We start from the raw sequence: 21,886 nt of genomic DNA, 5'->3' as shown, positions 1-21,886 counted from the left end.
AAGACTTCTTTATTGGCCCTGTGGACCCCCTCGTGTGCGTCAACAATGACCCATGGGATACGGATCAATGCGACTCTAGGTTCACTATCGAGTGGATGATCTCATAGGATTAGTTAATTGCGATGGAGCAGGATGATCAGCGAAGACTGTTCGCAGCTGAACGGTTAAAGTATTCCGTTTGCGTGGGGTCGTATCAGTAAATTGATATTTGACAATGGGTACTCAGCGTATGGATACCATTGATTGGCAGGCAAACTACTTTTCTTATCTGGAACATTCCGTCCGACGACAACGGCATAAACTTGTGTGCCAGCAGCTCGGCGCAAAAAATAAAGATACTTCCCGTGGCTACTTGTCGAAATTCCAGGAAAATAAGGGTTCAAAGGTGAAGTGTGCCTTAGCACATAACCGCCGAGTCTCCTTTGATGCCTGGACTAAGACCAGGGTAATGATCATGTTTGATCGCCGTCGCACGCGCAGGGTCCCAGCCAGTGTACATTTATGAGTACGCATCATGTAAAACCGGTGATGACCGGGCAGACAAATTGTCTTGAACATTCCATCAAACGATATTCTCACTCGAACTTTAGGCAATTGCAATGACTCACGTAGGATAGTATGTTTGATGTAATTATGAGCAGTTTCAACGCAACGTTCCTCAACTCACGCTAACACCCTGGAGTAAAACATGGTGCCAATACGTCGAGTCGTATTAGTGTAAATAGTCACATTCGACAATAGTAAGCACTCACCATGTAAATACTATCGATGACCAGATAAGCTAATTCCCTTGCATCAAACGATGGCCCCGCTTCCGGTTTACATCGTTTCAGAGTAATAGGACTCATACAAAGAGCGACTCCAAAGCTTTTCCCCGCGTATGATGAGGTAGGATGGCATGTTTGATGTAGTGATGAACACGTGCATTTCAACATAGCGGCGTTCTTCAACTCATCAACACTCTCGGGTAAAACGAGCTCATGCAAGGGGTCATATCAGCGCAGTTTCGAATGATATTCGACAATGAGCACTCATCACGTAGATACCGTAAATGGCCGGGCAGGCCAACCGCCTTGAACATTCCTTCAGACGAGGTCCCGCTTCGAGTTTACGGCGTTCAGGGTAGGACTCGCCGACTCCGACGAGGAATGGCTCAAAACATGTCCATTTCTTCGCAGATGATGTCATGCTTGATGTAGTCCACGAACACGGGTACATTTCCAACAAAGTACTCTTCAATTCATCTCAACGCTCTCAAAATGTACATGATGGTGTATCATGCATCAACGCAATGTAAAATGATATTTAATGAGTACTCGCCGTGAAGATGCCGTTAATGACTGGTCAGTTGGACGACAGCACAGAGAACGAGATGCAGTGTCCAAGGTGGCCGGGGTATGTTTGACGTGGTGGTGACTCACCATGCCGTGAGCTCCAAGAGTCAAAAATCAACGTTTCAACATCTCAACAGCGGCCCTCGAACTATTCTCCTAGATGTGCCATAGAGAAATGTCAGTACAGAAACAATGGTATGTGCCGGTACACTTTCGATTGAGCTGAACATTTTTCTGAATCTCCTTGTGAACTTCAAGCATGGGACTTGAACAGAGAATGTTCCTCATACGAAACGCCGTTAGGATGGGATGTCGATTCTACAAGACGACAAAAATAACTTAAAGATCATTCAAGTGCAAGGAAACATATAATAGAACACCACAAACTGTGACTGAGGCACAACCGCATTGGTTCCTTCTTCCCGCGATGGGCAACACACTCTCTCTCATTCGCCTAGCGCTAACCGAATTCCTTGACAATCTTCACACTTTCCAAACCCTGCAAGCGCGCATCCAGCGCTCTCCAGGGTTCCCACTCCCAAACCCTAGCCGCTCATTCTGGTCCTATCCACCCTCCCCCATCGCCACTCACGTTTCACAACTCCCGACGCATGCTGACTTTATCGTTGTTGGCTCAGGTATTACTGGGACGTCGGTCGTGAGGAGGCTTTTGTATAGTGCAAGTGCTGAGGGGCATAATGTTAGAGTTGTTATGTTGGAAGCAAGAGATGTGTGTTCTGGGGCGACTGGGAGGTGAGTCTCGTATCGACTCTCATAGACCAGTGGACTAACATTCTCGGTAGAAACGGTGGACATATCTCACCGCCTCTGTATCATGACTACACTTCGCTCAAGCGTGATCACGGACAAGCTGTAGCTCAAAAGATCATTAAATTGAGGTTGGCACATCTTGAGGAGCTACGGAGCGTCGCGGAACAAGAAGGTATTCTTACAGAATCTCAGTGGCGGGAAGTAGAATCAGTAGATGTGTTTTATAACTCGGATATGTTCGAGAAGGCGAAAAGAAAGGTCCAAGCATATAAAGCAGACCTTGCCTTCGATGCTGAGCATCATGAGGTATACGAAGCAAAAGAAGCTATCGAGGTATGCTTTACAACCCGATCATAGAAGAGAAACTTATCCTTTGGGCCAGAAATACCGCCTGGCATCTGATACGCTTGGTTGCATATCATCCAGCGCAGGCGCAATCCATCCATACCAATTTGTGACTGGAATTCTCGCAAAACTTCTATCACGATACCCCGACCGGTAAATAACCTCTTGCCACCGAAACAAATCAAACTGACGTACTACACCACAGCTTCTCACTCTGCACCAACACACCATGTACCTCTATCTCACCTCCAACGTCCTCCAACCCCTACTATACCCTCTCCACCCCCCGCGGAACCATCACAACCCCGCATATCATCCACGCAACGAATGGCTGGGCATCAACCCTGCTCGAAAAGCTCCGGGGTAAAATCATCCCCTTCCGAGGTAACATGTCAGCCCAACGCCCTGGGCAGTCCCTCCCCGTTCCCGGTTCTAACCCTACCTCCCACCGCTCTTTCGTCTTCTATACCAGACCAATAGGCTACGACTACCTCACCCAACTCCCCACAGGCGAACACGAACTCATGCTAGGGGGCGGATTCGCACAAGACGGCGACGAGGGATACGAAGCGATGGCAAATACGGACGATACAACGTATAGCACGCGTACCGCGGCACATCTATCTGGTGTGCTTCCTAGGTATTTTGGGGAGGATAATTGGGGAAGGGAAGGAGTACCTTTGGAGGGGGGTGAGGGAATGTGGGCGGAGGGACGCGTCAAGGCGTTGTGGAGTGGTATTTTGGGCATTTCGGTGGATTTGATACCTTGGGTTGGCCGTTTGCCGCGTGTGGTGTCTGGAAGGAGTGAGCCACCGTTGAGTTCGGTTGTGAAAAGCGAGAAGGAGGAGGGGGTGCATATAGGTGCTGCGCCGGGGGAATGGATTGCAGCTGGGTATTCAGGGGAGGGGATGGTGCATGCATGGTTAAGTGGGAAGGCCCTGGCAGATATGGTGTTGGGACGAGAAGCGGAGGGCAGGCTTGGGGAATGGTTCCCAGATATTATGAGAGTTACTGAGAAGAGGTGGAAGAAGGCAAAGGCGGAGAATTTACTGGATGCACTGGATGATTAGCGTGTGCGTGTGATATTATCACTTCAAGTTGTGGTCCTCCGTGTAATTAATCATGGCAATATTGACAAACTTGACTGAAGGAGATAATTCGAACGGGGGTAAGGACTCTTTCCCCTTCTTCGTCCACCCGAGACCACCCATGATGTCATGTCACGTACTGCCAAATCGTCGGCCTTCTAACATTCACAAAGTTTTGGTGTACAAACAAATAGGCGTTGTTAGTGAATGTGAATGGGCATAAAGGAGTACGACTCTTTGTAATGTTTTAATCCAAGTACTAGTACTCCTTGCAAAACTCTCAGCCTCATAAGTTACAGCCAAGCAGCGTAGCATAATGCAAGTCCGAGTAGATCTAAACTCGATCTGTTTTCTATCTCATTAAAGACCGGCCCAGTCAATTTCACTGGAGCGAAAGCCTCTCGTGACACAATCTCGCCACAACAGCTCCATCTATAGGAATGCTCGTTCCCTGGAACCCTGGAGGGTACGCCTGCTCTGGGGTGTCAGGACTCGTAAAGTACCTGTACACTTATCAGACGATACCGCTACGACAAAAAAAGCGCACTCACTCGTCACCCCAGAATCCGTAATGTACCATGCCAAGAGCCCGGGTGGTGTACTCATAATCTCGTGCAAATCCTCCTGGGAAGAAAAATTCCATCACCGTAGCTCGAGGTGATGGCCTCATCCAAACCAGCGAAGTGAGTCCGTTACCATGGACACCCATCATGATCTATAAAACACCATCGTCAGTCATACCACACTAAAAGATAAAAATTAGGACAAACCGTGGTTCGCGCCGCGAGCTCGAACTGCTCTGCTCGAGAAAGCTTGTCCATCTCCACGACGTTCACTTCGTACCCATACAAGTCTCGAAGCTTATGAAGCTCTTCCACAAGACGCTCGTGATCCTCCTGTTTGAGCATACGACGTCCCCACTCTTGACGCGATATGTACGTGATGACAGGCGTCTGCGCCATATCACCCACTACATTGGGGTCCAGCCCGCAAACGCGGATAACGTTCGCGCGAATCGTACTCCACCAGTGCGCACTCCCAGGTAAAGCAGATGGCTCTGCTGCTGTTCGCCCGGTGCTCAAGAAATGATGGCCATGCATGGCAGCGGCTCGGTCAGTAAAGATCACACGATCCAACATCATTGGACGACCCATAGTTGCACGATCTTCCCAGTCATAAGAGTATTCTGTCGTCAAAGAGGGGAAGGCGCTACGCAAGACCCATTGGTTCATCAGAGCATAATCCCTCCAATGGTCTCCATCCGCATGGACAAAGAATATACGGCGAAGGGCGGGAAGTATAGATTTTCCCATCTCATCTATGCTAGTGTCCAATGAGGAATACGTGCGCCAGAACCCAAAAAAGAGTTCAGCCGACCAGTGATAATAGTGGGTGATGCTGACATTTTAAATGAGCCTTAGTTGATTGCTAGCCCCTGATACTTACAATTGAGGAGGATCGTTTACGAGCCACTACCACATAATTCAAGGTTGAGCAGCCAACACAAGTTATGATGGTTCAGAATACTCACTGTTACCCCATCAATCGACTCAGCACTTGAACCGAACAACCTTTGAGCTTGACTAGTCGAAATAATTTGCATCTCGCGGTCCCCTGGTGTTCGACTATTTACGGCATCTTCACCATTGAAAATATCCACGGCAGTGGAAGTGATTGTAAGACGGTCGGGAATACTTGATGGGAAATCCGTCACAACAAAAACAGTGCCGTTCAAGACAAAGAGGTTGTCAAAAATAGTCCATCCTATAGGAGGCTCATCAGCCTGGGACGGCTCAAGCGACTTGAAACAAGAACGCACCAGGGACATGAGACACTACACGGGTGTTTGGTACGTGTCCGCTTGACCATGTTATTCGTGTCCTCCAAGACTCCCCAAGCGCCGAAGTATGTGCAGGCGACGCGCCTGACTTATCAACATCCCAGAATTTGATCCCGGTCGTATCATAGCCTATTCTTGAGAATAATAACAATGAAACGAATACGAAAATGAGCAGAACGGTCTCTCTTCGTGTTGGCGCCGACAGGCTATGCATGAGCAATGAGCGGGCGGGAACAAGTTATCCACGCACAAACCCCGATTGGCAAAAATACAAGTTATAGGTAAATCAAACTTGGTTCCATTCCACTTCTACGGGAATAAGTAGGTGTGCCTATCACGGGGCTAATCAGAATGTCACTCTCGTTGTCATCGACGACAGTCCTTGGAAAACGCAAGGCCACCAGATATATTTTACAAATTTCTGCGAGTCCACAACCCGAGCCATCAACTTCAACTTCGACTGAGGATCTCGCCATCTACGATACCGCAGAGCTTTGCTCAAAGAAAGCCCGCCATCCTTGCACGTATTCTGGATGCACAAAGTCTTACTCAAAAGCCTGTAGGCTAGCAGAGCACATAAGGTCCCATACAGGAGAGGTGACATGGTCTCGTGTGCCGTTTTACGCCCACTGCGTGCTAATCAGCTCAAACAGCGTCCCTACGTCTGTACGACTTGTCAAAAGTCTTATTTGCGCGAATCCCATCTCCAAGCACATGCAAAAAGCCATCTGCCTGAGTCAGAACGCCCTTATGTATGTATGAAATCGGCAACATGCCAGAAACGGTTCTGGACCCTCCAGCACCTTCAGGTGCACGAGAATACGCACAGTGGGGCTAAATCGTATGCTGTGGGTGCTATCCCCACTATCCAAGCCATCCGCACTGATTTTCTCTTCTCAGTGCTCAGTAGAGGGCTGCAACGAGCTGTTTGCTAAACACCATCAGCTGCGATCTCATACCTGCCAAGTACATGCACCCCCGGGTACGAAACCTTACATATGCACACACCCAGGGTGCGCCAAATCGTTCGATACGAATCAAAAACTTAGAGGTCACATCAAGACTCATGATGGTTCGTGCACCTTCACATCCGTGTGCATGATGACGATTTATCGTTCATTCAGATAAACGTTACACGTGTACACACCCGAAGTGCTTACCTTTAACTAACACTGACCCTACATATTACCCGACATGGACATCCCTCCAGGCCCATATACGCGAGATCCATCCTCCAACTTGCATGCATTCCTCATGCCATGGACGAACGTTCGCTTCCCAACATAATTTGCGTGCTCATCAGAAACTACACGAACAACAAGAGTTAGAAACCATTCTAGCAGACGTAGAACAATCGGAAGCAACAGATCTGCCTCGTAAACGCAGACGCGGTGGAGAAGTAGGCAGAGACTGGAAATGCGACAAATGCGGGAAAGAATTCAAATCTGTACGGTCGTCGACGGACATTTGTTTTCAATCCATTCTGACGTCATGCATAGATGAAAGCCCTCACGACGCACAACAACGTGATTCATCTCGGCCACAGAAATCATGTCTGCCCACATCAACATTGCTCCAGTGCTTTTGGCTACAAACACCTCCTCGAAAGGCACCTGGCTAAGATTCATAGTACAAGGAGTGATCAATCTGTCACAGATTCGTCTGAGTCAGACGGCGCTACAACCACTGATACCGATACCGACTGTTCCAACAACGAACCGGCAGGCTCAGCAGCGCACTTGAGCATCGATAGAATCACGGGACATGCTTACTCCCTCCGCAGTCGTATGCCAACGTCGAAAACCATACGGTGTCCATACCCCAACGTCGAGGACCTACTGCTATTACCTCCAGAAACTCCGCTTTCTGGTTCTTCAGCACACTGTGACCACATCTTAACTCGCGCGTATGATCTTCGCCGACATTTGAGGGCCGAGCATGGACTAGCTGGAGATAAGAACAAGGTAGACTCTTGGGTAAAATCACATAGAGGTAGCGCTCAGACATCTTGATATCTGTGCGTTACGGGAGAAGTCCTGTTTACAGTGTTGTTCAACTTTTCGATGTTTCCATTTCATACCCTTGATGTGGGAAGCTGATATATGTTTTCTCTCGATTCTGCGCAATAGAACTTGAAGGAGATGGAGGGTAGGAATGGTATATATGCACGCAAATATTGTGTTTGCGGTGCATCCATACCATCCCTATCCTAGCATCGATCATATTAATATGTATTTCGTGTTACTTTCCCCACTAATAATATCGGATCATGGGCGGTTTGGGGAGACTCGTCAGGCTAGTTCAGGACGGGCTCAAACGTCCTTGTCCACCCTTCAGATCAGACTTGATATATGCAATTCGACTTCTTTGTATTTCACTGCATACACCAGCAAGAGACGGTTTTCGCTCATATTTAGTCATGTCGACATTGAAGATGTAGCAACACTTCGTGTGGAAAGGCACTGTAGTTATGACGTGGCCTCGTGCTTTGTGTTGACTGTGCTTCAGCAATGGTTCAATGTCATTAGCAGCTTATGGTTTATTATAATTAGGATGCTTGAAGGAAGGGATATCATCAACGTATTTGGCCCATATATCAATCTCGACGACCTACCCAACGATAATGGATGGTTCTTACATCCTCTCTTACACGGCCTTTGTGGAGCGCCACTGCCACGGCGCAAGGAGGAAAACTGTCACTTGCTTTTGCAACTTCTAACGATCTATGTTATCCGCAGGCTGCTGCCTATCGATCGATCTCGAGGAAATAAAAATCACAGTACTAGACCTGACCTCGATGCGTGATAAAAGCTGATGGATGCAGTGACATCGTTGAAACAATTGTCCCCCGGCGCATCCTTACTCTAATACTCTTCTGCTACGTTCACATATTACAGCCACAATCCAAGGTAATCTCATTCCCACTGTACAAGATCCAGAAGTGATACGCTCCGGCGTATTTTCGCGCATCCCTCGACTCATTTTCTCAATATCACCAAGGTCACGTACCTTTTCAGCAAATGCTTCACGAATATGCCCTTCCGAATGACTTGTGACTAGAATGCGAGTGACGGGCAGATCAGGATCGCAAAGCGCTTGAGCGAGCATGAATATGAATCCGACCGGCTCGCTTTCCGATTTTTATTTGAATGCGGATGCTGCACTTAACAAGCCTAAGGTTGAAAGACACTCACAGTTACACAGTAGTTTGTTAGGAGTGTGCGCAAATGCAGAACTTGCAATGTATCAAAAAGCAAGCAAGCACCGAAAGTGGATCAGACAGATTAAGTTTATCGAGTCCGAGTTTGGTTCAGGGACAAAGTCTACGTAGAGATGAAGACGGATGATGACTGAGGCGGTTCGGGCAGCGGTTGTAAGATGCCGATCTGGCCCACCGGATCATGGATCGGTATCAATTGACTTGTGGAAATGAGAGTTACAGGCGAGTATTTATGTTTGAGAGGAAAGTGTGAGTGGGGCAGGTACGTACGAGTAAGAGGGGTGTAGCGAAAAGGTTTGGCCACGTAGGTCGATTAACGACCTTTTATTGGCTGACTACGCTACTGATGAGCGTCAGTTCAAGCGCTCATTGACGACACAAGAATGATGACAACTTTGAACTAAAAAGGAAATAAAATAAAGGGCAATGAAGGCGAGATTCCTTTTACATCTTTTACATTAGCATCAACCTTCATAACCATTCGAGTGGATACTAGGCCTCTGTCCAGCAGACCACTTCCTATATCTCAAATCGATTTAACTGAAATTGGTGTGGAATATTCGAATATTGATAAATTTTAAAAAGAGTCGGACTAGTCCGGATAAAAAAAAAAGTGATACATACTAATATTCATCATCAATATCATGGGGTTCCGATCCGGAATTTACGCGCTCACTGGTCTCTTCCCCACATTCACTGCCATTGTTCCCCGCTAAGACTCGACAAGGTCTTTGTCAGTACCGGTATTTCACCCCATGAACTCCATCTCTGCGGGTCGGGTCCATCTTCCGACTCGGAACGTTCTTGCCTGCCTCACGCAACGCTCTAGCGGCCGCGTGCTCGTGGTGCGCAGAAAGTATCATGACGAATCGTTCGGATTCCGCAAAGCACGCGACTTTACCATCCCGGACTGTGAGTGTACTGTCCGAGTAGCACTGCACCTACTCACGCGAATCCCTGATCAGATTCCTCGGACCAGCTCACCAACCGTGCAGTCAATGCTCCACTGCTGAGGTATGCTGACTCTCTGCGCACCCATGGTCACAGAGCAGCGTCTATCGACCCTCTTGACCTCCTCCGACGTGAGCGGGTTGCCGCACTAGATCCTATCCGTTATGGCCTCGACGACCCGGCTCGTACATTCGATGTAGATGGTATCATCTGGACCGGTGAGGGCCAGCAGGAATGGACCCTTGAAAACATCACCTCATTCCTCAACGCCGTCTACGTTGGCCGCATCGCGTATGAATATATGGACCTCCCGAGCAAGACGGAGAGGCTGTGGTTTGCGAAGCTATTGGAGTCGCAGAGCGCTTTGGAGCCCATGACTGTCATCAACGCGGATAAACAAAAGAACATACACGCCCTGCTTGCCAAGTCAGAGGTGTTGGACAATTTCTTACAAGTCAAGTTTCCCAATTTAAAGAGATATGGACTTGAGGGCGGGGAGTCCATGCTTCCCGCATTGGACGCCCTATTCGAGGCCGCGTCCAAAGGTCGGTTCATTTCGTTCACGAGGATCATTGCTAACGCACACGTAGCTGGCATGACTCAGCTCATCGTTGCTATGCCCCACAGAGGGCGCCTTAATCTGCTTACAGGACTCCTGGAATACAACCCTACTTCCCTCTTCCACAAAATAAAGGGCGGTTGTGAAGTGGACGAATCTTTGGGCGTTTCCGGGGACGTCCTCAGTCATCTTGGTGCACATCCTACCTTTGTTATCTGCGAAAGTTCTGACTATCACTGAAGTTGCATCCCCGACATTGCAGTACGACGAAGCTGATGGCATAAAAGTCTCGTTACTGCCAAATCCCTCCCATTTGGAAGCAGTGAGCCCTGTTGCGCTTGGAAAAGCCAGAGCGAAACAATATGGGTTACTTAAAACCCTATCTAGCGGCAAGGATAACCAAGACTGCATGCTTGGTGATAAGGTATTACCACAGGGCATCTCTTTTGTAGATCGATGTGCTTACATGTGCCGTTAGGTTATGTGCGTCCAGTTGCATGGCGATGCCAGCTTCACAGGACAGGGAGTAGTAATGGAAACCCTTGGTTTGAGTTCGTAGCCCCGATACAGATATCACGAGTTGTAAAAGTTTAACGTGATGTTTACAGGTGGTCTTCCACACTTCACAAGCGGCGGAAGTGTCCACATTGTCGTCAAGTATGTCTGTCAACTCTACTTAATTACTGTTCTAATCTCTGCCTCACAGTAACAAGTCAATCGATACACGTTTCCCCGAATTAATACTGACATACATTGTAGCATCGGATACACCACTCCCGCCTCCTCCGCCCGCTCTTCCTTTTACTGTAGCGACATAGCCAAGATGATCAATTGTCCAGTTCTGCATGTCAACGGAGACTCCCCCGAAGGTTCGTCTCTACTTCGATCATTGCTCACAACTTCCATCTGAGCACGCACAGACGTGGTTCGCGCTGTCGACATCGCCTTCAAGTATCGTAACCACTTCCGCAAGGACATTGTAATCGATCTCATTGTTTATCGCCGCTGGGGACACAACGAACTTGATGAACCAGCATTCACGCAGCCACTCATGTACGAAAAAATTCGTTCCAGGAGTTCTGTCCCGAAGTTGTATGAAGATAAGCTTATCGTACGCCGGGTTCCGTTTTGCGTTTTTCAACGGGAGAGCTGACGGCTTCATGTTCCAGTCGGACGGCGTGATCTCGGTTGAAGCAGCACAAGCTGTCCGAGACAGTTACAAAGCCGCGTTGAATACCGCGCTAACGGATGTAGCGTCGTATGTTCCCCCTCCCGTGAGCTTTGAGGGAGCGTGGAAAGGCATGGTTTGGCCAGCATCTCCCGCTGCACGTGAAGAAAAGACAGGCGTGAGTAGTGCTGTTCTAAGGGACGTTGGCAAAGCCAGCGTACATGTACCCCAGGAGTTTGTAAGTGCTATGCATTCCTTGTATGAACAAAAGTGACACGGGCCACGCCCGACGCAGGAAATCCATTCGCGGTTGAACAGACATGTGAAAAGTCGTCTCAGGAGCATTGAGAGCGGCGAAGGGGTCGACTGGGCGAGTGCAGAGGCGATGGCATTCGGCTCGCTGATGCTTGAGGGCTGCGATGTGCGCATCGCGGGGCAGGATGTAGGAAGGGGGACGTTCAGTCATCGGTGCCGTCGATACTACGTTGGTGTTTAAGGGAGACTGACACACTTGTAGCCACGCGATGCTGGTGGACCAGAAGACAGAAGGTGTGATTGTTCCGCTGAACCACGCGCTTACGGAGGCGAAGGGCAAGCTGGAACTGGCGAATAGTATGTATCATTTTTTTTGGTTCGGTATGTTGTCTTATTCTTTTGTGAAGGCTCTCTCAGCGAAATGGCCGTACTTGGCGTAAGACGTTTTTCCCTTCCTTGTTTTAGTCTAACACTATTGTAGTTTGAATACGGAGCATCTTGGGAACGACCTGATTTATTGCCCATTTGGGAGGCGCAGGTGCGTTGTTATTTCCTTGCGACTGTCGAACCTTAAGCTCAAGATTTTTATTATGGTTCAGTTTGGTGACTTCTTTAACGGAGCTCAAATCATCATTGACACATTCATTGCGAGTTCAGAGAGTATGTCTGTGTGCTTGCGTGTTTTCCGCTGATGGCTTACCGTCCCCATTTAGCTAAATGGCTGAAGCAGAGCGGCATTGTCCTGCTCCTCCCTCACGGTCTAGATGGTGCTGGTCCTGAGCATTCCAGTTGCCGTATAGAGCGGATGTTGCAGGCAAATCTATTTCTCGGGTTTTAATGAATGTCCATTAACATTTTTTTAGCTCACAAACGACTCCTACGTTGCCCAAGATAAGGTGAACGTAAACATGCACGTAGTGTTCCCGACCACACCTGCACAGTACTTCCATCTTTTACGCCGCCAGATCAAGCGGAACTACAGGAAACCACTCATTGTGGCTGCTCCTAAGGGACTACTTCGACTTCCTGTACGTGCCGTCCCATGCCTTTCCTGCATTGGCTAACAATAAACATGTAGGCTGCGTCGTCGAAGCTGACTGAGATGGGCCCAGGAACAGCATTCCAACCTGTTCTCCAGGACCCGCTAACCCTCGCCAACCCCAAAGCTGTCCAGCGCGTCGTGCTGCTCAGTGGCAAGATCTACTACGACCTTGCAAAAGAGCGCGAAACACGCAACCTCGAATCGAGCGTCGCCCTCATTCGCGTCGAAGAGCTCGCGCCGTTCCCTTTTGCTGCGCTCAGTGAAGCGCTTACGCCTTATTCCGATGCTAATACCCAATTGGAGGTGCTATGGGTGCAGGAGGAGCCTAGGAATCAGGGCGCGTGGGAGCATGTGCAGGAGCGTATTGGGGAGGTATTGAAGGGATTGGGCGTAGATGGTGGCGTGGCGTATAGGGGGAGGAAGGAAGACGCGGTGTCTGCGCCAGGCACTGGGAAGTTGTATAAGGTACAGCAGCTGGCTGTCATTGAGAGCGCTTTTCAGGGGCTGTGAATGACCGACCTGGCATTTCGAGTTGTAGTACACGACTCATTAATTCGTCAAATTACTAAGTTATTTGCGGATTCTTGGGGGTCTTTAGTGTTCTTATCGTTCGACCAATTCCCATCTAGCTTAGGTGTATTCATGATGCACAGACACTAATAAATTTGATGGTACCACGATGGCTCGTGAAAAACCCTACGTACATTGATGTTATTCCGTCTATTGTTACTTTAGGCTGTCCGACACATGTGTATGAGTGTTGGTCACTTATCAAAATTTCATCACTTCCTCTAGTACTTAGTTCTGAAGACGGTATGGCCGAGTCCTCACGGTTCAAGACAAACAGATTCCTTATATGGCTCGCCGCGACGTTCGTCGGCTGACGGGCCTGTTGCTTCTAAATCCTCATCATATGAAGAGTGAATGCAAGAACAACTGATTATTCAGAGGGGTTGTAACAAACAGGAGGACCCAGAAATATACTACTTTTGTCGTCGCTTTTCGTGATCCTTGAAGAGGTAGTCGCGCCCGTTATGTGTGTGAACCTTCACATTGTAGCTAAGGGCCGGCAACACCAGGGCCAGCTTCGACGAGGCGTGTCCCTAACTGCAAGAGGGGAACTCCGAAGCGTGGCAGAACTTGACGAAGAAGACGGTCTTGTAAGTAGACTGTATACATGTCAATTGCAAGAGATGAGTTCATGAATTAGTACTGCTGACGACTCGGGACGATACCACCTTCAGTCGACTGAACGACATACCTTGGACGTTGTAGTAAAGTGTCCATGAATCTTTTGGGCGCTCGTCAGTCGATAGCACTGCAAGGTGGCGAAGGAGAACTGCTTTCGGGTCGCCCGGAGATGGCTCGCCTTGTCCTCTGGGAAGTAAATGTGTGCGAAGAGCGTTTGTCTGACCGTGGCCCTTCTCAGGAAGTCGCGGCTGGCTGACCAACCAAATAACTTTCTTTTTTCTGTCAAGGCATCCGTTGGCGCGGAGTGCGTCTAGCGTGTGTTGGATTTCAGGGAGAAAGACTGAAAGAGTAGCATGCACTGCAGCATCCACGATCTGAAGGGGTTTTGGTATCGGTGATGCAAACAAAGGGTTCACATGATAACTCCTTGTGTAAGTTGGAACATCTGAAAGGAATGACCAGTTCCCTGTGTACGTCGAGGGCGGTGCGCTAAACGGTCCCCTTCCCAGTATAAGGATGTCTGCTTTCCTCGCTGAAGCTAGCCAATACGTTTCGCGAGACCTTACGCCACTGAAGGGGTGGATATACGGTACGGAATATTCTGGCGCCTCTGGGTCGGGCAAGGTAAGAAGAGTATCCGACAGAACGTAATTGACCAATGATGAACCAGTTTGCACAAGCTCTTCGGTGGATGGCGAACGGATATAGCGTGAAAGCTCCTCTTTAAGGACGGGATTGTTGCGGGTGGCCCGTGAGCACAGATGATGGTGGGTACAGAACTCCTTCCCGAGGCATGGAAAGCGTTTCCCTTCGAATCTCCTCTGGTGTTCAAGGAGAAGGTTGTGGAAGCGGTGCACATGATCGCCACCTACCATTGTCAGTCTCTTTCCTGCAAGAGAAGAGCACAGACACGAGATGGGCTTGATGCGAGAACCAGACACGTTGTAGATATGAGAAGTGGGCACAGTAAATGGCATGACAGGCGGTGCAGAAGTCGCTTCAATAGCACTATGTGACGAGAAGCATGAATCAATTTGAGAGAGGTCGGAGAAACGTCGTAGGAGTTGTTGAGCAGCTGTGTCTTGCTCGAGGAGGCGGGCCAAAAAGCTCTCTTCTGCTTGCACGGATGAATTCATAGAAGGGTGTACATATCCATCCACAACAGCATCAAGTATATCCAGTATCTCTGCTGCGAGAGTCCAGGCGGCGCTCTTCGGTCTCAAGACTGGCGCTGAAGTTAACCAGAACCATATCACAGTGGCACAGATGAATATGACCATTACCATGCAATGTGAGAGTCTCCGCATCTTTCTGGATCTGATACCGTACCAAAACATAGTCTTCGAAATTCTAGCTGGACCAGGTTCAGAGAAATTACAATCGTTCAGCCAGTGTTGTTATTAACCCGGGTTATAACTAAATAGGTTCAATATGACTGGTATGTCCCACTTTGAATTAACCGTGAAATAACTGGAGTTAGTGGGGTTATAACGTTAAATAACAGTTAATTACTTCAAGATGCTAAGTAGTCTGAGTTGTCAATATGATCAAAGCTCAATAGACCACTTCCCATGCCTGATGACTCCTCCAGGACATTTCCACTAATCTTCTGCATACTCAAGTGAGTCCATCTTTTTGGTTTTGTGTTGCTCAAACCATCAGTGAATCAATTTGAACATATTAAAATATCATATTAGGTTATATATTGATAAGCATCATAACAATCTCATGCAGAGTTTAGGATGAAGCTCGACACAAGTGTCAAGCTGCAGTGTGCACAACTAGATTTTCAGAGTCAAGTAAGCCCCAGGTACAGAGGGTCACACGAACCTTTCTAATATAATGGACTTGTTACACTGACACGTAGACTTGGATAGTTCTTCTTAGCGACAGCTCGAATGAGCCCACCGAGGCTAAGGGTGTTCGGTGACTTGATGGAATGTCAAGGGTTCCTCCGGTTATCTTGGTAAGACGGCGCTCGTCGAGATACAGGGCTAGCGGATACGGCTAAGCGCGGGGAGCGACTTAGAAGTGCGGTCTGAGGCAACTAAGTTTGGAGGACTTAGTTGAGCAGGTTTCAAGGGAAAACCAAGTAGATTAAAGTAAGGTATAAGTACTTTAATCTGTCTACTTATATACCGTCTGTACATAAGGGTTCAAGCTCAGTCTGTATCAATAGTATATCTATGGATCTATGTTATCACGGATAACAAGGCATGAGGACGGTCATGAGGATAGATAAGATACATGAGGCTTAACCTCTGATTAAGCATGAGGCGCCAAGGGTGCTCCGGATCTTCATGAGGCTTCATGAGGCGGCAACAATCAACATGTGCCGATCTAGGGTGACCATGAGGCGTACAGCCTCCATGGATCAGGTTCAAGGCTGTCTAGGCCAGGGGCGGTGTCACAGCGGTCCAGACCGCTGTTCTTCTAGGTGCTGGCGGCGTGCCACCATGTCGGGAGTCTGGCAGAGCGGGGGCTTTTGTAGATGTTGCAGATGACTGTAACAGGACTTGGTCATGGAATTTTTTTTGAATCCTGAATCCTGAGTCCTAGTCATCAGGAAAACCCCAACTTACTTAATCTTGCTTAATCAACTTAGCCACATTTGTTTCCTCTCTTGTGCATCATCTACCTAGTAAATTTTGTATTTTTTTAGTGTAACCTGTAACAAAATATGTATGCTAATATGACTGAACAACTTTCTCCTGAATATGTCAAATTTGAATTTCTAGCAAAGTAGGCTAAGTCACTAAGTATGACTTAAGTCTGTTTAAGGCAAGCTTAAGTGAGTTGGGGTTTTCCTGATGTAAAGCCTGAAAACCTGAGTTTTGAGTTCCTGTATTGGCCAACATTGCAGCTGGTGCAAATATCCCAGTGTGACAATGATATTTGTAGATAATGATAATAATTAAAAGTTTTGACACCCTCAATTGAGGCTACCCTGTCATTATATTGCATTAAATGAATGATAGTTACAAGAGTAATGTATTGCATTAACTATTGTAACTATCAGTGCACCAGCCTTGTAATTAAATGTGCCTTTAATTTAACATTTAACTTTCTCCAAGACAGAATATAATCATAGCTGACCACTAACTAACCCTAACTAACCCTCTAACATCTAACTAAAATTAATAGTTCTTAGAATAGATTATGATGGACCTTGAAACATATCTACCAAAGATAATCCGTACAGAAAACCAAACCATAACGCACTTTGAATAAAATAAGTCATGCAGGGCCACATCTGTGGCAGGGCCCGCTACATGTGATGTGGGAAATTTTAATAATCACATGATGGATACCGTGTTCATTCATTTTAAAACTTCAGTGCAAAACTTCACAAGGGAGCTTAAAAATTGGGCCATGGTGGTTCTGTATATTGCAAGATAGTGGAACGAGGCAACAACTATCACTATGGAGGAGATGCATGAGACAGGGACCTCAGATGTAGATTACTAAGCAATGAGTAAGCAGATAGCAAGGGTGTTAGTGGCCCAAAATGGAATAATCCGTCAGTTATAATCTGTAAGGGGGGGCCTACAGATTTAGAGTTTGTAAGAGGGTGAAAAAATAATGTGTGGGAAAGTCATCCTAAATGAACAGCGGCATCGCAGCAGGGTTTCCTGAAATAGTATTTTTTATTCTATTTCATTCCAAACCACATTATTCAGGCCTATGGATAGTCACCCACTCTTTTAATGAGTTAGTAACAACACTGCATTCAGTAACATACTAAACTGTAACTCTGTGACCCGATTACTAATCTCGTCACAATGAACAACTCAAACAGTGAAATTATGTACATACAGAAAAACATCCTTTCTGTGGCATTTGAAGATCACCACAGCTGCCTAGAACATTGTTGTTGCTCCAGATATTCAAGTTTGCATTACAAATTTCAGTGAAGGGTTAGGCTTATGGCTGCAATGCAATTATGCAAGAGAGATATCTAGTATCTTGTTCTAGCAGTCTAGGCAGCTGCAAGGGCACCAGTCGGATGCAATAAGACTCATGCATAGGTGAAGTTAGGTGGCTACTTTGAGTCACCCTATTAAATGGTAGCATTCTACCAACAACACTATGTTCCAGATGGACAGACCTTATAGGGAGTTTCAGGGGGTCTATGTGTGCATTGAAGACAGTAGATGACAGGTACTTACTTGACTGATACCGTCCTTCTTTAGCATCTCAGTGTTCTTTACTCAATCTCATTGTCCCTCTGAATCGTCTCCCATATCTCTTTAATCCTTCATTCTCTAATGCTGGTATATCTGACACTCCTTCCAGTTTCCTCCTCCCAGGATTTCTGTTTGACTTCCTCACTCTCTGTTTGTGTGGCAATGTGTACTCATATTTTATTCTTGCTGGCATTCGTCAGCATGTTATTAATGTGGATGCCTAATGTTGACAATACTGAGGGTGAAGGCATGTGATCTGGAGCAATAATACTTGGCTGGATGGTGTAGTTGATGTCATATCATTATTGCCGGAGGCTGTGGTGTCATCCTCTTGCAGTTAGTGTTGCAGGGTGTGCTGCAGTGAGTACCAGAGTGAGTACTCACTGTCACTGTGTGTCTGCTGCCAGCATGTAGCTGCCATTGGAATACTGTATTCATGCTCCACATTAAGTCTACCTTATGGTCGAACCATGCCTGCTGTCCTTCCTGCCCATTTTTCTCATCCGCCTCCTTCCTGTGCTCTACCCTGCTGCCCCTCTTCCTGCATACCTACCTGCTCATTGAACAGTGGGGTCTATCGATATCTACACAACAGTATCAGTCCAATGATACCTAATGTTAATCCTGATTTTGCACTACATCTTGCTACCAATACTGCCATCAAGGACCAGCATCAGAAGGAGTGTCCCTGGTATGCCATCTGAGATATTTGCCTGAATCAATATCTCTTCCTGCAATCAAACACTGTGGCCCAGACTACAGCTTTCTCTACTATACCACAGTACTGTTACGCTGACCGTCGGTTGGCGTGTGCGAACTAGGATAGGTCTTCTCAGCGACGACTCGAGTGAGTCTACTGAAGCTGAGCGTGGTCTAGCCTTGACGGAACGTCAAGGATTCCTCCGGCGATCTCGGTAAGACGGCGCTCGTCGAGATGCAGGGCTAGCGGATATGTGCTAAGTCGTATGGGGGCGACTTAGAAGTGCGGTCTCACACAAGGAAGCTGGTAAGCTTAGATGAGCAAGTTCTGGGGATGAACCTAGTAGATTAAAGTAAAGTCTAAGTACAATAATCTGTGTCTACTTATAGGGAAGTACTACAAGTATTCTAGCTCAGTCTGTAATCAATAGTATATCGTAAATCTATGATAGCCAGACATGAGGTTCAGATAAGATACATGAGGCTTAACCTCTGATCAAGCATGCTGCGCCAAGGGCAGCTGCACATAGGTACAGGAAGCGCCAGGCGCGCTCCGGATCTTCATGAAGCGACATGTGGTATACATGCGCTGATCTAGGGTGTCCATGAGGCGTACAGCCTTCATGGATCAGGTACAAGGCCGTCTAGGCCAGGGGCGGGGTCATAGCGCCAGGCGGGGTCATAGCGGTCCAGACCGCTGTCTTTCTAGGTACGGGCGGCGCACAGCCGCGCGGGGAGTCTAGCAGAGCGGGGACAGGCGTAGGGAGAGCTGGGGCTCTAGTAGGTGTTACAGATCCCTGTAACAAGTACTCGCTGGAATGGACATATGACATTGACTCAGATGATACCAGTACACAGTCTTGGGCATCTCCACTACTCCAGCATTATATTTTGAAACTGAAGATACTGTTACAGGCATCCGTAACACCTACTGGAGCCCCAGCTCTGCCTATGCCAGCCCCCGCTCTGCCAGACTCCCGACGCGGCGGAACACCGCCTGCACTTAGAAAGACAGCGGTCTGGACCGCTGTGATGCCGCCCCTGGCGCTGTAACCCACCCCTGGCCTAGATGGCCTTGTACCTGATCCATGGAGGCTGTACGCCTCATGGTCACCCTAGATCAGCGCATGTATACAGCATGTTGCTTCATGAAGATCCGGAGCGCCCTTGGCGCCTCATGTACTTATGCGCAGTCGCACTTGGCGCTGCATGCTTGATCAGAGGTTAAGCCTCATGTACCTTATCTGACCCTCATGTCTTGTTATCATAGATCCTAGATATACTATTGATTACAGACTGAGCTTGAACACTTACATGTAGCACATATAAGTAGACAGATTATTGTACTTAGACTTTACTTTAATCTATTAGGTTCATCCCAGAACTTGTTCAGCTAAGCCTCCCAGCTCAGCTGCCTAAGACCGCACTTCTAAGTCGCTCCCCGCTTCTTAGCCATATCCGCTAGCCCTGTATCTCGACGAGCGCCGTCTTACCGAGATCACCGGAGGAACCCTTGACGTTCCGTCAAGCCGAGAACCACCCACAGCTTCAGTAGACTCACTCGAGTCGTCGCTGAGAAGACCTATCCTAGTTTGCACACGCCGACCGACGGTCAGCGTAACAGATACTGGACTTCATCCAAGTACTCCAGCTTACCACTCTGAGTCAACCGGGACTTATTCCCTATTTTGACAAGCAGCACATCATCTTGGCTGTCAAAGTCAAGCCAGGGACCAAAGCTGCAAAATTCAAAGATATCCTAAGGTCACAAGTGGAGAAGCAGCCATATATGTGTTTGGTGATGATTGTGACATCAAGTTACTTAGTATGATACTGGCTTGTGGACTGGACTGGGCCTATCATGAAGCCACTCAGCCATCTGCCACTGTGATGCAGCACTGTGAGAAGACAATGCTGAATGACCCTGACTACATCATAGAGACAGAGGACTCAGCGGCAGACACTCCAAACCAGTTAAGATTCTTCTCTGCCCTTAGTGATGCACCCGATGTCAATTTCTACGTTCCCAGATACATTGCAGCCGTTATGGATGATCACAAAATGTTCTCCTTCAACAATGTGCCACTCTGCAAGGAGGCTTTTACTTAGATAAGATAACTATGCATCTCAAAGGTTCTCATAGTGCCTTCTGGAGATTGAAGGGCAATGGAAAATGTCCCACCTGTACTGAAATTGTTTGTTTACTTTGTCATGTTTGTGCCAGTTTACTCACTGACTCACATCATTTCTACAGAAAGGCCAAGACTATGCAAAAGTGGAGAAGGGACCTAGATTGTGTCTACAACATGCTACAGATGTTACGCTGACCGTCGGTCGGCGTATGGGAACTTGGATAGGTCTTCTCAGCGACAGCTTGAGTGAGCCCACCGAAGCTGAGGGTGTTCGGCGACTTGACGGAATGTCAAGGGTTCCTCCGGTTATCTCGGTAAGACGGCGCTCGTCGAGATACAGGGCCAGCGGATACAGCTAAGCGTGGGGAGCATCTTAGAAGTGCAGTCTAGACAACTAAGTTGGAGGCTCAGTTGAACAGGTTTCAAGGTAGAACCAAGTAGATTAAAGTAAAGATCATAGTACAATAATCTGTCTACTTATATGTCTACATATAAGCGTTCAAGCTCAGTCTGTATCTAATAGTATATCTGGGATCTATGATAAGAGACCATGAGGCCAGTCATAAGAGCAGATAAGATACATGAGGTATAACCTCTGATCAAGCATGCAGCGCCAAGTGCGACTGCGCATAAGTACATGAGGCACCAAGGGCGCTCCAGATCTTCATGAGGCTTCATGAGGCGGCAACAATCAACATGTGCCGATCTAGGGTGACCATGAGGCGTACAGTCTCCATGGATCAGGTACATGGCCTTTCTAGGCCAGGGGCGGTGTTACTACGGTCCAGACTGCTGTTTTTCTAAGTGCTGGCGGTGCACTGCCACGTCGGGAGTCTAGCAGAGTGGGGGCTGGTGTAGGTGTTACGGATGACTGTAACAACAGATGTATAAAAAGTACCAGAAGAAGCAGTAAAAGCACAAAGTAACTTTTTTCGTCTTGAAGTTATGTCCCACATCAACCAATTTTAGTTTTGTTCTAACTCACAGTCAAAAGCTTACCTGTTGATCGTATCAGAAAAATCATCATAACTATCCATAGGCCTGTTAAACCCAACATCACCTTCTGGTAAACTTTCAGTGTGATACTCGTAAATTAGTACTTGA

At 47.6% G+C, this 21,886-nt stretch overlaps 5 protein-coding genes across 5 annotated transcripts; 3 read left to right on the top strand and 2 right to left on the bottom strand.

The window, feature by feature from the left end:
• The first annotated feature begins 1,428 nt into the window (after positions 1 to 1,428).
• F5147DRAFT_604320 (FAD dependent oxidoreductase) lies at positions 1,429 to 3,641 on the top strand. Its single transcript, XM_041432299.1, has 5 exons — positions 1,429 to 1,529; positions 1,593 to 2,087; positions 2,138 to 2,438; positions 2,488 to 2,603; positions 2,656 to 3,641. Exons 2-5 carry the CDS (start codon positions 1,762 to 1,764, stop codon positions 3,518 to 3,520), a joined length of 1,608 nt encoding a protein of 535 aa, XP_041298730.1. The 5' UTR covers positions 1,429 to 1,529; positions 1,593 to 1,761; the 3' UTR covers positions 3,521 to 3,641.
• F5147DRAFT_627626 (uncharacterized protein) lies at positions 3,642 to 5,659 on the bottom strand. The gene is made up of 6 exons (XM_041432715.1): positions 5,358 to 5,659; positions 5,070 to 5,302; positions 4,985 to 5,010; positions 4,309 to 4,936; positions 4,090 to 4,253; positions 3,642 to 4,041 (listed from the first exon to the last, which is right to left on the bottom strand). Exons 1-6 carry the CDS (start codon positions 5,590 to 5,592, stop codon positions 3,921 to 3,923), a joined length of 1,407 nt encoding a protein of 468 aa, XP_041298729.1. The 5' UTR covers positions 5,593 to 5,659; the 3' UTR covers positions 3,642 to 3,920.
• Positions 5,660 to 5,680: 21 nt separating this feature from the next.
• F5147DRAFT_670480 (uncharacterized protein) lies at positions 5,681 to 7,535 on the top strand. Its single transcript, XM_041435538.1, has 5 exons — positions 5,681 to 5,975; positions 6,032 to 6,226; positions 6,279 to 6,450; positions 6,503 to 6,825; positions 6,878 to 7,535. Exons 1-5 carry the CDS (start codon positions 5,730 to 5,732, stop codon positions 7,388 to 7,390), a joined length of 1,449 nt encoding a protein of 482 aa, XP_041298728.1. The 5' UTR covers positions 5,681 to 5,729; the 3' UTR covers positions 7,391 to 7,535.
• Positions 7,536 to 9,255: 1,720 nt separating this feature from the next.
• F5147DRAFT_670476 (thiamine diphosphate-binding protein) lies at positions 9,256 to 13,314 on the top strand. The gene is made up of 18 exons (XM_041435537.1): positions 9,256 to 9,510; positions 9,564 to 10,094; positions 10,140 to 10,301; positions 10,351 to 10,532; positions 10,587 to 10,659; positions 10,717 to 10,765; positions 10,815 to 10,820; positions 10,868 to 10,977; positions 11,029 to 11,219; positions 11,278 to 11,514; positions 11,572 to 11,744; positions 11,794 to 11,888; positions 11,939 to 11,967; positions 12,013 to 12,069; positions 12,131 to 12,191; positions 12,245 to 12,345; positions 12,395 to 12,559; positions 12,610 to 13,314. The coding sequence occupies exons 1-18, from the start codon at positions 9,354 to 9,356 to the stop codon at positions 13,081 to 13,083; spliced, it is 2,853 nt and encodes a 950-aa protein (XP_041298727.1). The 5' UTR covers positions 9,256 to 9,353; the 3' UTR covers positions 13,084 to 13,314.
• A 318-nt stretch (positions 13,315 to 13,632) lies between these two features.
• On the bottom strand, positions 13,633 to 15,044 carry F5147DRAFT_768340 (uncharacterized protein; the record flags this gene model as incomplete). Its single annotated transcript, XM_041440953.1, has 2 exons — positions 13,633 to 13,742; positions 13,835 to 15,044. 2 exons carry the CDS (start codon positions 15,042 to 15,044, stop codon positions 13,633 to 13,635), a joined length of 1,320 nt encoding a protein of 439 aa, XP_041298726.1.
• Positions 15,045 to 21,886: the final 6,842 nt, after the last annotated feature.

The sequence above is a fragment of the Suillus discolor genome (assembly GCF_016758755.1).
Source record: "Suillus discolor strain FC423 chromosome Unknown F5147scaffold_4, whole genome shotgun sequence".
NCBI lineage: Eukaryota > Fungi > Basidiomycota > Agaricomycetes > Boletales > Suillaceae > Suillus > Suillus discolor.
The sequence above is the reverse complement of the archived record's forward strand: the minus strand, read 5'-3'. Positions and strand labels throughout refer to the sequence as shown.